Source organism: Colletotrichum aenigma (genome assembly GCF_013390185.1).
Source record: "Colletotrichum aenigma strain Cg56 chromosome Unknown KSG_Cg56_contig02, whole genome shotgun sequence".
NCBI lineage: Eukaryota > Fungi > Ascomycota > Sordariomycetes > Glomerellales > Glomerellaceae > Colletotrichum > Colletotrichum aenigma.
Genome location: NW_023500908.1, coordinates 429360 through 442319, shown reverse-complemented (window position 1 = coordinate 442319; position 12960 = coordinate 429360). Strand labels below are relative to the sequence as shown.

The 12960-nt window shown below is 57.0% G+C and overlaps 5 protein-coding genes across 5 annotated transcripts; 3 read left to right on the top strand and 2 right to left on the bottom strand.

Annotated features, from left to right (window-relative positions):
* Positions 1–3278: 3278 nt before the first annotated feature.
* Positions 3279–4487, top strand: CGCA056_v002150 (uncharacterized protein; the record flags this gene model as incomplete). The annotated part of the gene is made up of 1 exon (XM_037317409.1): positions 3279–4487. One exon carries the CDS (start codon positions 3279–3281, stop codon positions 4485–4487), a length of 1209 nt encoding a protein of 402 aa, XP_037184174.1.
* A 1121-nt stretch (positions 4488–5608) lies between these two features.
* Positions 5609–7507, bottom strand: mrr1-2 (Citrinin biosynthesis cluster MFS transporter mrr1; the record flags this gene model as incomplete). The annotated part of the gene is made up of 5 exons (XM_037317408.1): positions 5609–6637; positions 6690–6941; positions 6995–7156; positions 7205–7401; positions 7450–7507. 5 exons carry the CDS (start codon positions 7505–7507, stop codon positions 5609–5611), a joined length of 1698 nt encoding a protein of 565 aa, XP_037183249.1.
* Positions 7508–8319: 812 nt separating this feature from the next.
* Positions 8320–8905, bottom strand: PFDN4 (Prefoldin subunit 4; the record flags this gene model as incomplete). The annotated part of the gene is made up of 4 exons (XM_037317407.1): positions 8320–8512; positions 8572–8639; positions 8698–8829; positions 8888–8905. 4 exons carry the CDS (start codon positions 8903–8905, stop codon positions 8320–8322), a joined length of 411 nt encoding a protein of 136 aa, XP_037183248.1.
* A 310-nt stretch (positions 8906–9215) lies between these two features.
* Positions 9216–9619, top strand: wip1 (Inner kinetochore subunit wip1; the record flags this gene model as incomplete). Its single annotated transcript, XM_037317406.1, has 4 exons — positions 9216–9311; positions 9364–9395; positions 9448–9529; positions 9593–9619. The coding sequence occupies 4 exons, from the start codon at positions 9216–9218 to the stop codon at positions 9617–9619; spliced, it is 237 nt and encodes a 78-aa protein (XP_037183257.1).
* Positions 9620–10922: 1303 nt separating this feature from the next.
* On the top strand, positions 10923–12513 carry CGCA056_v002146 (uncharacterized protein; the record flags this gene model as incomplete). Its single annotated transcript, XM_037317405.1, has 5 exons — positions 10923–11101; positions 11163–11190; positions 11251–11791; positions 11843–12243; positions 12295–12513. The coding sequence occupies 5 exons, from the start codon at positions 10923–10925 to the stop codon at positions 12511–12513; spliced, it is 1368 nt and encodes a 455-aa protein (XP_037183256.1).
* Between the last annotated feature and the right edge of the window lie 447 nt (positions 12514–12960).

Sequence of the window (12960 nt, the reverse complement as noted above, 5' to 3'; positions counted from 1 at the left end):
TCCTGGGCTAAAGCAAGGTACCCGACCTGCTTTTTCGTCCTTAGCAGCGCCTGATAATGAAAGGGAATCGTGACACTGCCGAAATGCTGTAATTCCCAATCCCCGAGCGACGGACCCGGGTCACAGCAGACTAATACCTATGTACACGACATTGCACGACTTTCGGTATTGCAGAGGTGGTTATAGGCAGGCTTTGTCGGACTATTACCGACAGATAGACGACAGCCGCGATGCACAACTCTTGCTATGACTCGAAGCGATGACGGTATTCGTATGTGCGGTATTCCACTGCGGCACTCATCTGATGCCGAACCCTATCATCGGCATGGCAGAGATGCCGGTGAGACTGCGATGCGAGTAATATGGAGATGCGCGAGAGAGTTGAAGGGCGCTTCTCTCCCGATGCTGCAAGTGCTTTTGGGGCGTCCAACGGCGTCGTAGGATCGACTGGCTGCGGGTGCGTCGCAGATATTTCTGGTGGGCGTTAAGAAAAAAAGCCTTCAGCCACTCCGGCACGCGCTGGCTGCAACCCTCCCCCCCCCCCTTTGCATCTTTGCATCTCACGTCACATCTCGAAGCGCAGGGTCAAAACGGTCGGGCTAAGAGCGATTGAGGTAAAGCGAGTTAAGGTCGGTTGTTTATTTTACCTACCTTACGCTCTGTTGGCGGACGGCAGGGCACGCTACGATGAGACGAAGAGACAGACGTCAAGCAAACGGTCACGACGGTGCCCCCGGCTAAGCGGCAGGTGGACAATTTTAGCAGGTTTGGAGGTTGCGCTCTTTTTTGGCGCCGGGTGAGACTTTTTGTAGCCAACCGTTGGAGATGGCGTTTTTTCTTGTTATTAGCTGCGAGAAAAGAGAGATTCAGCAGTGAAGAGGGGGCTGGTAGTATTAAAAGGGCTGGAAAGAATTACACATCATGAAGGGCAACGTGAATCAAACGGCGGACAACGGATCCAACTTTTACTTACTTGCATCGCATCGGGCTGCACGAAATACGATATCTCCTGTCTGTCGGTGAGGCGATACGGGTTCAATTTGTTCAGCCGTCAGCCCAACGATGCTCACTCACCTATGCTCTGCATACGCGCACAGATTTAGGCGCATACGAGCACATGTTAGTGTCACCGTCTCGCTTTAGAGTCGGACCTTACATAAAAATAAGGCTCGCGGATCCGGCTCGGGACACGGCAACAGCAACAACAGAGCATCTCCACAACAACTTGTGTGTTTTTCCCTTTCTTGGATGCGAAAACGATGAACGAGCAGCAGCCAGCAGGTTGTGAGGTGAGGTGAGACGCGAGAAAGAGGCTCATCATCCCGCGCGACGATTATCCGTGTCTATCAATGCCCATCGGTCTCCATCAGAGCCCACTGGATGAGTTGCAGGTTCTGGACTGCGCCGAGATGCTGGAAGATCTCATGTTTTGGCGGCCTGCAGAATGTCATTCCATCCCCATCACTGCTGATTTTTTGCTCTTTCCGTCTTTGCACGACAGAAGCTCAGGGGCGCTGCGATCTGGTGCCGGGATTGAGTGTTCGGCTCGCGGTGGGGTGGGTGGATCGAACGATTGGCCGTAAGCGTGTCTCATGTTGGGCGGTACCTGCATATGAGGGGCGGATAACAGCCCAGCGGGTTAGCCCCGACAGGGGTGTGCTGGTGCTGGTGCTGGACTGCCAGGGCAGGACCACGACTGCCAACTGCAGTGGACCTGGCAGCAGCAGCAGCAGCAGCAGGAGCGGAGCGCTGGGAAATCGCGAGGAAGGTGCCCGCGCTTGAGGGAACGGTGCAGGCAACAAGCAGGCGCGGGTGCGGTGACAGGTGCAAACAACCGTCCGAGCCAGGCGCTACCCAGCCAGCTGCGAATGGGAGGAAAGCATGCCAGGGTACGTACCTGTCTGCACCATGTACCTGAATGTCCGTGTAAACGAACCCCTCCTCCTATCGAGCGGTAAAGGGGTTCGCCCCAACTTCATGGCAACAACAAACTTCTCCCAGAGCCTTAACACAACCACATAATCCCATTGACTTTTTACCTCCTTACCGCTCGCTGCCTTGCCTGCCAACATCATCGTCATTATCACCGCAGCTATCACCGCAACTACCACCACCACCACTACCACCACTACCACTCACACGTCGTCGAATGCCGTGCCGTCATCACCGGCGCGGGTGGAGCCCGGACACTCCTGGATTTAATGAAGAGGGCTCCGTCTGTGGGCTGGGGGAGGCGGCTTCATCTCTCGTCCCATGCGAGGGCTGTGCGTGCGGTGGCCGCACATCGCGTCTTTCTTAGCTTCTCCCATGAACGTCGAGAGAGTGAGGGTGAGACGTGCCGCCACACCCACCACCACACCACCACCGTTTCCACGGTTGGCGTCCTCGACCCCGAGTCTCACAGTCTCACTCCTGCCCTCTTTTCTCCTCCCCGTCGTGTGCTTGCTTGGTGCGGCCCCTAGGTCCGTCTCTGCCTGCCCTGCTTCCGCAGCCAAAAACCCATGTCGTTCTATGCGGGCCAAGCAAGTGTTTGGCTCCATATTCGGCCCACCCCTAATGCGGTGCGATGCGCCTGCGCCGCGGTGCCTGGCGAGAACCAGAACCTGAACCTGGCATGCGAGTCGAGGTGTGAGTGGCCTCGGCCTGCCTGCTCAAAGGCGACCCTGAACCTGCAATTCCAAAAACTCTCTGGCCTTGTCACTCCTGGCATTCGCGGTCCCCAAGATGAAGGGCCCACGGCTCTAAGCTGGCTCCAGCGAGGCCCCTCCCTCCCTCCTGCTAGGCACCCTAGCCTCCTCCTCCTCCTCCGAGGATTGAGATCCTATCCACAGCCTACAGTCCAGTCCACCACCGTTCGCTGTCCACGTCCGCGCCCCCCCTTGACCCTGGACCAGCTTGCTCACACCCCCATGTCACTTCACTCACATCCACCGCCGTCCATCCACATGCTGCTCCACGGGCTAAAAGGACTCTGGCCTCCTCCTCCCCTTCTAAATATCTTCTTTCCCTTCCCTCCCTCACCCGCGCTTTTGCTCTTTCCTCTACTCTCCACAGTCTTTCGTTGTCAGTCCTCGGACACCTTACATTCCTTCACACAAACCGACGCTCACTATCGAGTATCCCATTCGTTCTTTAGCGCAACTAAGTCTTGCAGCCACAACCTTGAAAACCAGCATTCGCGGAATTGATCTTTCGCCCCTTTACGAACCCCCTCGATACCGAACATATCTATCCCGTTGGAGATTTATCCGAGAAACCCTCACAACCAAGCATTCAAGATGAAGTCTACCGTTGCCGCCGTCGGCCTCATGGCCACCCTCGCCAGCGCCAGCGCTCACCAGCCCCGCCACTTCCACTGGCGCCGCGACAACTCCACCGCTCCCGTTCAGCCCGGCTACACCACCCTCACCGTCGAGGTCACCGAGGTCGCTACCATCACCTCTTGCGCCCCTACCGTTACCAACTGCCCTGCCCGCAGCGCCACCCTCTCTGCCTCTGACCTCCAGACCTACGTCGTCACCAACGTCGTCCACCTGACCGAGACCGTCTGCCCCGTCTCCGAGGCCGAGAGCATCTCCAAGTCCCTCGTCCAGGAGCACTCCACCGGCTCCCTCCCCGGTGTTACTCGCACCGCTCCCGCCGTCAGTGCCACCCCCACTGGCCCGGCCGGTGTTCCTCTTACCACTGGCGGTGCCCCCCCCGCCGCCGGCGTCCCTTCGCAGACCAACTCTGCCCAGGACCCTACTATCACCAGCCCTCCCGCTGGCGACGATGAGGATGAGGACGATGACTGCCCCGCCGATGGCGAGGTCGAGACCACCGTCACTCAGATCGTCACCACCAAGACCCTCACCATGACCGTTGGCAAGGGCTCTACCGCTTCCGTCGTCACCACCGCCGTCCCCACCACCATCGAGTCCACCGTTCTCGTCACCAAGCCTGCCACCGATGGTGCCGTCAAGCCCTCCGCCTCTGTCCCCGCTGCCGGCTCCGTCACTGGTGCCGTCGGCTCTGAGGAGCCCACTACTACCACCACTGCCACCTCCACTGGCACCCGCACCGTCACCATCAAGCGCCCTGGTGCTTCCGGCACCCCCGGCACTGGCTCTGGCTCCGGCTCTGACAACGCTGACGCCGAGTGCTCTTGCCCCGCCCAGGTCACCGTGACCGTTCCCGCCTCCACCGTCTACGTTACCATCGGTGGTGCCTCTGCTACCCCCTCCGCCCCCGTCAACGGCGCTGGCTCTGGCAACAACGGTGGTGCTGCTGAGCCCAGCAAGACCGCCTCTGCCTCTGCCCCCACCACCACCGAGACCGCTGATGACGGCGAGGACGACGATGAGTGCCCCGCCGATGAGGAGGAGGTTGTCACCCTCTCCACCACCGTCACCGTTGCCCCCTTCCCCACCAACGGCACCGCCCCCGGCGCCGGCAGCGCCAAGCCCACCGGTGCTCCCGCCTACCGCCGCTCCAACAAGCTCTTCTAAAGTGTTTGATGTAGATTCCCCCCCGCATGTCAAGTTATCATTTTTATGAGAAGAATCTATGATTCATGAACAAACACATTTTTATCCTTCTTCACCACATTTGTCTTGTATACAATTCTTTGGGGCCGTGAAAAATAAAGCGAAAGTTCTTTTTCAAAAACAAGTGTACACCAATGTTTCACACGATATACATATATGGGGGGGAGAAGAACTTTCTGCTTACATCTCGGCTGTTCCTTTGTGGTTGCGACAATCCTTTTTAGAAGAGAGAGGGGCGGACAAAAAGGGACGACACCGGGCGTGGCCAGTCCACGTGTCTTTTGGGGTGTTTCTGGTATTTTTATCAAACGGTTCTTTTCGAATCCATCGAGAGGGAAGGAAAGCATTTTGCATTTTTCTCGCTTTTTTTGCATTATGGCGTGCGTCGTGTGTGTCCGATTTTGCAAAGAAGAATCCAGAAAATTTCAGTTCTTTTGTATATACTTTTGCTATCAATGGGGATGAGGTTTGGTGAAATCATGCTCTCTCCCTCCATGAATGAGATATCTGTTTGATGCCGACATGAAGTTTGCTTTTCGAGTCTGAGCGAATGTAAGATGTTTGCGTGTAAGTGAGCCGGGTCAAGTGAGGTGAGGTGAGATTTGACTTCTGAGACATGAAACATGTGTTGCCTGTTTGGGCAGGCACAGTCTGCAAGCAACCCGGCGTTTGTCTTGCAACTGGAATGGAGTGACTGGTTCCGAGAGCATGTCACCTCGGCTGTTCCCGTCGGTTCTCAAACTTGATGGAATCGTTGGTCTGGTTCTGGTCTGAATCTATTTTGCAATTCGTCTTTTTTGAAGGTCCTAATGTCTGTTGTGTTCTAGATACTGGTTCATTTTCTTTCTTATGACGAAGTATCATGATCTTTCCCGCTGTCTGGTGGCAGCTTGTTGGTGTGGCTCCGCCCTTTGTATTATCGTGGATTTTGGAACATCCTGTTCCTGGATCGTGAGTCCCAATGTCCTTCGAGAGCCCTATTATGTACCCAGTCGATATGCCATCGCTCAGGATCATGGCCATTCTTCTGCGGCTGAGTACCGCACTCGCTTCGATGCTTTGCAGTCCAATCCACCCGTAGATCATACCTCCTCTTTCTTCCTCAAATTACCCCTCCTCATCTCCTCCCGCCGCCGCTGCGCCTCGACCTTCCGCTCCATCTCCTCCTTCCTCTCCCTCAGCGCGATACAGAACCTCGACCCGGCACGGATCTCCTCGCCCTTCCATATGAACACAAACGGGATGACGCACATGACGGCGCTCAGCCCGCCGAGCAGGCTGCACGCCCCCGCGATGCCCAGCCTGTTGAACATGGGCGTCGTCGCGAGCGGGAGCACGACCGCTAGCAGCGAGCGGCTCGTCGACGCCGCGGCGTTGGCGGACGCGGCAAAGACCTCGTACGCGTCGGTGAGGTAGTTGAGCAGCGCGATGAAGATGAGCATGAACCCCGCACCGAAGGGCAGGCCGGCGAGCATGGGCACGACGTAGCTGACGCCGTCGCGCGCGGACCAGCCGAGCCAGAAGAGGGAGACGAAGAAGAGCGGGCCGCCGACGCAGGCGAGCGGCAGGCGGCGGTACTCCTCCTGCTTGGCCCAGGTGTGGCCGTCCGCCTGCGCGCGCAGGTGCCACCGCTCCCAGGCGAGGAAGACGGGCACGGCGAGGAGGGCGCCGCCGCCTATGGGGAGGTAGGCGAGGCCCGCGACGCCGGGGGAGAGGCCGTAGAGCTTCTGGAAGATGATGGGGAAGGCCTGGAAGGACATGTAGAAGATTGTGTAGACGAGGGCGAGGTAGGCGCAGGTGCAGCTGACGATGGGCTCGAAGAAGATCATGCGCAGCGGGCGGGTGAGGACGACGGTCGCGAGCTGCTTGAAGTCTGTCCTCTCGAGCTCCGACGGGGCGACGACGGTGGCGGCGAGCGAGGGGTCTGCTTTGCGGATCTTACGGGCCCGGCGGACGAGGAGAACGGGGCCGTAGGTTTCGGGGAGGAAGACGAGCGGGAGGAGGGTGAGGCCGGCGTAGATGAGCGCGACCCAGAAGGACCATCGCCAGCCGATTGATGTAGAACAGAAGCCCGAGACTATGGGTGCGAAGAGAGGGCCGAAGGTGGTCATCTAGGAAGCATTTAGAAAGAGCCTCAAATAGTGGAGTTGAGGGGAGACATACCACCATGAATGCCGTCATTGCACGGCCGCGGGTTTCGTGGTTGCCGTAGATGTCAGCTAAAATGCCTGTCACGATTGCGATGGGAGAGCTGGCGAAGACACCGACGAAGAGGCGGAAGACGAGAAGAGAGGGCCAGTTCGGGGCTAAAGCGCAGGCCATTGTCCAGATGGTGAACATCACAAAGGTGACGATTGTGAGGGTACGGCGGCCGATGTGTTCGCTCAGAGGAGCCCAGAGGACGGGGCCAAAGACCTGCCATTCCTCACTTAGCCACAGTTATGGGACAGCTGATGGATTTTACGTACATAGCCGATCAGGTAGACCGAGATGGGGAGAACTTGTGCCTGTTGATTTGTGACGCCGAATTCTGCGGTAATGAAGGGGATGGCGTTGGAAGGGAGCGCTGAGCCGAGCGTGCTGTTGATGACTTGCATCATTGTCAAGCAGAGGATGAAGAACTTTTTCTTCTGGAATCTGCGTTAGCAGTGTAGTTGAGCCAAGATGCAGCACCTTACATTTGACCAGTTGTATGGGTTCTCAGGGTCGTTCTCCTCCCACGACACTATCGTCTTTTCATCTTCGTCGCTCGATGAGTTTGGACTGCCGCCTTTCTCGTCGTCAAGACCCTGCTCTTCGCAGCGAGCCTCGTATCTTTCACGGGCATCATACTCGTCTATCCTCCTGACGGCGTCGGTCAAGGAGGAGCGGTTCCCTACGAAGATCAGATTTGGCAGCAATGGTCACGCATTCTTAGACTCACGTTCAAGAGACGGAAGTCCGCTTTCTACGTCCTCTCTGGGTTCGCTGCTATGTGACATTACGAACCGTTGGTGAATACGCAACCTCTTGGCAATGGCCTCAAGTGTGCGTTGGGGTTTTCATAGTAAGGGCACTGAGGGGGGAGGGCTCGAGGCCATTATTAAGACGCAAATGGATGAATAATGAGCCCGAGGGGAACATGGGACCCGAAGATCGGGTGTCTGCACGTTGCATGTGGGTGATCACCCTTCTAGACTTGTGGACTGAGACGTTTTAGCCTTTGTTTCTACCACCTTTTCAGACTCGAGCAACTGAGGGCGCATCGTGAGTGGGCCGGGTGTAACAGAACAAATTGAATCGTTATCCCCGTCATCGCTGACGGAATGGGGGGAGAGGCTAGATGGCGCAAAGGGCGTGGCAATTCATTGGGTCATCGACCATATCGGAGCCGAACCGCAAGTGTCTGACCCACAGCATGCCTCATCCGGCCGTGCTGGTGGAGGGTCTTTTCCGGCGTATTCCCCGGGGCCGCCCCTCCATTTGGCGGTCACTCGGCATCTTTTAGGTAGCCCGATGGTTTTGGGCCGATTCGCAGTAGCCCATTTGATGCCGTCACACACGAGACCGGGTCTAGAATATGCAGCTGCTAGTCCCGCGCTTCGTAAAATGTTGCAGCGGGAAGCCTGGCCCGGCCCTTGGGCCTCGGAGCGGTGTGCTCGCGAATCGTCTGTTGGTGCAGGGTTTTCTGCGATGGCTGGCTGTTGCAGCAGCATACTACTTGCGTGTCCCATCAAATTCAACGTTGACTGTCTGTGCCTGGGCGGGGTCATGTGTGCGAAAGGCCTTGTTGGTCGTCCAATTTGTGCTTGATTCATGTCTCGAGGTTGATGCTCTTCCCGAACCTGGCGTACAGCTCGACCTTGAGTTGGGTCATCTCTTCCTTGATTGTCTCCAGCTTGGATTCCAGCTCCTCAACCTCCTCCTCGATCTTGGACGATGCCTTCTCGAGCATCTCGAGTGCCTGGGGTTGTGGGACGTGGAAGTAGGCGTCGCCAATCTTGTATCTGTCGCTCGCGTCAGTGCATTCGCTTGATGTGCTCGTCGAAAGGGTTCGTTTGCGTACGGCACGGCCTCGTCCTCGTCGGCGAGCTCCAGTTCTGTGTTGAGGTCGTCGAGTTCCTCCTTCTCCTTCTGCATGTTGGCTCGAGATTAGCTGGGGTCACCGATACCACGGGATAACACCACTGACACTCTTGTTCTTCAGCTCATCTTCGATACCGAGCTCGCGCGAGTGCAGACGGCTGAACTTGTTGATCTTGTCCTGGTCCTCCCTGCGGACCTCGACCTCGTCGCCGATGGCCTCCTCGTCGGCCTTGCTAAGCTGTGAGACGAAGTTAGTGTGAAACTCTGTCAAACATCTGCTAGGTATCGAAGCTCACCATGCGCCTTGATAGCATCTTTGTGGTATGTGATGCGACTCGTCGTTACGGTCGGAAAGGTGCTGGCGATGCTCCTGGCGGATGGCGACTGACGCAGGAGCTCCCAAAAAGCTCAAAAGGAGGGTCACAGTAACTGCACACAGTGCGGCGGGGTCATACACTGCTTTCCAGCACCAGGTGTGTGCTCTGCCGCCCCCAAACAAAACAAACAGCGTCCCCCCACCCTCGGAACGTCACACCGAACTGCGACACAGAGCTCACCTCAGCTGATCTACCTTACTTTGACATCTTCACAACCACGCGATACCCTCGCTCGTCGACAGTCATCATGGCGCCCGGTCAGAAGGCTTATCCTCGCGGTACGGTCAAGAAAATTGTCAAGGCGCATTCGAACTGCAACCTCAGCAAGAATGTGGACGTCATGGTCGGTTGACTGCTTTCTGACGCGTCGCGACGCGCCGCTGACTTGCTGGCAGATTTATCTCGACTACGTCCTCTTCATGCAGACGTGAGAAGACCTTGCGATCGCCGAGAAAATCTAATCTGCTCACATTTGCCAGTCTCGTCAAAGAAGCGGCCATCGAGTCCAAGAAGTCCGGGGAAAGAGGCATCACCGCTAGAAGCGTCAAGAAGGTCACCGCGGTAAGTTCATCCAGGCGCCAACTATCTACGTATATCACACAGAAGCTGATATGGGGTCAACAGGACACTTTGACCAAATTCAAGGGCTGAATCAGTCTTGACCCATCGAGAACCGAACCCAGAAATCGCCCGACCGAGTTTCGAGTGGCAGTGTAAACGCATAAACTATCGGCGCATTTGACGTCGCCCGGAACAACTTTTCACCTGAGCGATGGCCAGCAGTCAGGATTATTGAGCGCAGCAAATGCCACGCTTGGGAGGAGCATGCTATAGGCGCGTCCGGATTGGTTGCGGCGTGGTGAGTCGGAGAAAATCCATGAACCGGCAAGCCGCATGCCTATGATTGGGCGTTTGTTCTGTTTCGGAACCACCATGTCCGTTGGCAAAACATCCATTAACAAAGGCCGGTAAGCGTCGGTTCATCCGAAAAGACGAGTTATAATCTCGTCAACCTTGGATGGCTGCATTGCATGGCTTCGAAATCAGACCATCTCTAGGAGAGGAGATGGTTGGAAAATGGGCAGTTGCGTGCAATGAAAACAAACGCTGGGTGGGTGCTCCCAGTCACGAGACGGGCTCAGAGCAGCAGGCGCAGATGAAATGCGGGGGATTAGCGCCCATGTACGGATTAAAAACGGGCAAGGAAGTCACTTTACACTTTACCCATGGGCGTTGGTTAGCTGCCCTGTCTTGTACGTCATCCAATTGATGCAATTGCGTGCCGCAATAGTGCTCCGCGTTTCCTTCAACAGCGATCGTACCAAGTGAGACGGCAACCAAATTCCATTCAAACCATCTTATCGGCTGGTCTTATAATTGCAGCTGAAACCAGGCACCCGTCTTGCCGTCGGTACTTCATCATGTACTTTTTCTTCCTCTCAGTTCTAGAACCCAGCTGGAGACAGTGGATGCAGGGGGGCGTAAGGGAAGGAGGAGGGAAGGAGCCCGCAGCCGGCCGCCGTGCAGGGGTTCCAGTGTCAGTCGGGCCCCTAGAGCCCACTTAGCCTCAGCGCACCTCAGCTGCCTTACCGGACCTGACCTCACTACCTACCTGGCCTCACGGAATCGGCCTTAGCCTCCCGTCCCGCTCTCCAGGTCACCAAGCTCTCGCAAACATCCAAAAATCGCACCCGACCAAATCTTGCTCACCTCATCTACAGCTCTACCTGACCTGACCTGCACTTCTCCCCATCACCATCCCTTCACCCTAAGTATCTTTTTCGATCCTAGGGCCGGCCTTCCATCATCACCCATCGAATAACCTGTTCATCCATCTTACCTGCGCACGCCTGCTACTATAGCTGGCTACCACGTCACCCGGAAAAAATCCCACCAAGCTCGAGCTCGCGCGACCCCGACTGTGTTGTTGACTGCCATACCACCCAGCTTCAACATGGCCGCCTCTCCCGTCCAGAACCCCGCGGTTCAGTCCGAATCCAAGTCCGCCAAGAAGAAGAAGGCCAAGGCCATTGAGCGCACCGAGTCTCCTGCTCCTACTGCCTCTCCCGCTCCCGAGAAGGCTGATGGCTCCGATGAGTCCGGCGAGAGCCCCTACATTCGCGAGCTCCAGAAGTGCGCACTACCCGTCAATTGATGCTTCTAGTCTACTGTTCTAACTCTTTACCGTGTTCAGGAACCTCCGCAACACCAACAAGAAGCTTGTTCGTGCCTCTCCTTCCCCTCTCTGCGTCGAGCCTCCCCGCTAACACCCCGTCCTACAGACCAATGCCTCCAAGATTGACAGCCTGATCGCCGAGAATGCCAACAAGACCCTTGACGAGCTTGTCGCGTCGCGCGTTATTAACGCCGACCAGAAGGCTCAGTACTTGAAGAAGCCGGCTCTCCAGGCTCAGGCCCAACAATACGAGGAGCAGCTTGCTCAGTACAAGAAGATCGACCAGGAGTACCGTACTCGTGTTGCTAACGAAAAGGCTGAGCTGGAGAAGGTCTTTGCAGAGAAGCTGGAGAAGGAGAAGGCCGAGGCCGTTGCCGAGGCCGTTGCCGAGGCCAAGGCCAAGCTCGAGGGCGACTCCTCTCAGTCTATTCACAGCAAGCTCCTGATTCTGTCGCAATTCCTTCGCCTCGCCGCTGCCCGCCGATCTGAGGAGGCCGACGCCACTATCGACGAGAACGCAGCTCTTGAGGGAACTCTGTTGGCCATCTATGCCGGTGACGATAACGCCGTTGCCGCCATGTTGAAGCTGATTGATGGCACCGACGACAAGACCTACGGAGTCGCTGGCGAGGAGCTGAACACCACTTGTAAGCCTCTCGCCGAGATGAGTCCTTGCTGATCATGCTAACCCTTCCAAGTTGCGCAGGTCAAGCAGGCCTCTCTGGCCTTCAAGGTCACCTACGACGAGGCCGCCGCTGTCGAGGCCGAAACCGCTGCCGCCGAGCCTGCTACCGATCCCACCGTCGCCAACGCTACCGTGAACGAGATCGAGGCTGGCGATGGTGTTGCCCTGACCAACGGCCACCCCGAGCAGAACATCGAGAGCCCTGCCAACGCTAACATCACCAGCGGCTCTGGCAACGCTGCCGGCGAGAGATGGGACCAGAACGACAACAGCCTCTCCGAGTCCCAAGAATGGGTCTCCGTGCCCCGCGACCCCGCTGAGACGGAGACTGGCGTCGAGGCCACCCCTACTGCCGTGTCCAACACCCAGTCCTGGGCTGACGACCAGCCCGAGCACCAGGAGGCTCAGCCCGAGGTTTGTAGATTGTCCAGCCGTGCCCTGACGGGTTTGACTAACTCTATCCAGGCTCCTGCCCCCGCCGCTGCTGACCCTAACGATGGCTTCCATCAGGTTCAGGGACGCAACCGCGGTCGTGAGGGTGGTTCTGGTCACCGTGGTCGTGGCCGTGGCGAGTGGCGCGGCCGTGGTGGCTTCCGCGGCGAGGGTCGTGGTGGACGTGGTCGTGGCGGCCAGCGTGGAGGTTCCGTTTCGATGCGCGGACCTCGTCGCAACGAGGAGTCGTAGAGGCGCTCTGTTCGACGGCGTCTTCGGGCATCCCGGCGACAGTCAATGGGGTCTTATTCCTACGCGTCGCCGCGTGTCTCCCGACGAAATCTTACGAATGAGGCATGGCGACGCCCTACGCAACGTGATTTACTGCAAGTGCTTTGATCGGTGTCAAGGCCTAGGGTATTGGGTAGGGGGATGTTGTTAATGAACATATAGGCATTCGGTTCCCCTATGGTTTTGCGGTTTACGGGCGGTTGGCATGGTCTGGGGTGTCGGGTGGCGTGGCTTACGCTTGTACAATACATAGCATGACTTTGGGCCGGCATATAAAAAAACCTGGAATGAGACGATAATACCCACGATTTGAATTGAGAGAGACCATATGCTGGTATAGATGATATGATGAAGACTGCTACCTGCCTAGGAGCATGGCATGGGTAACTGAAGGCAAGTCAACAGAAA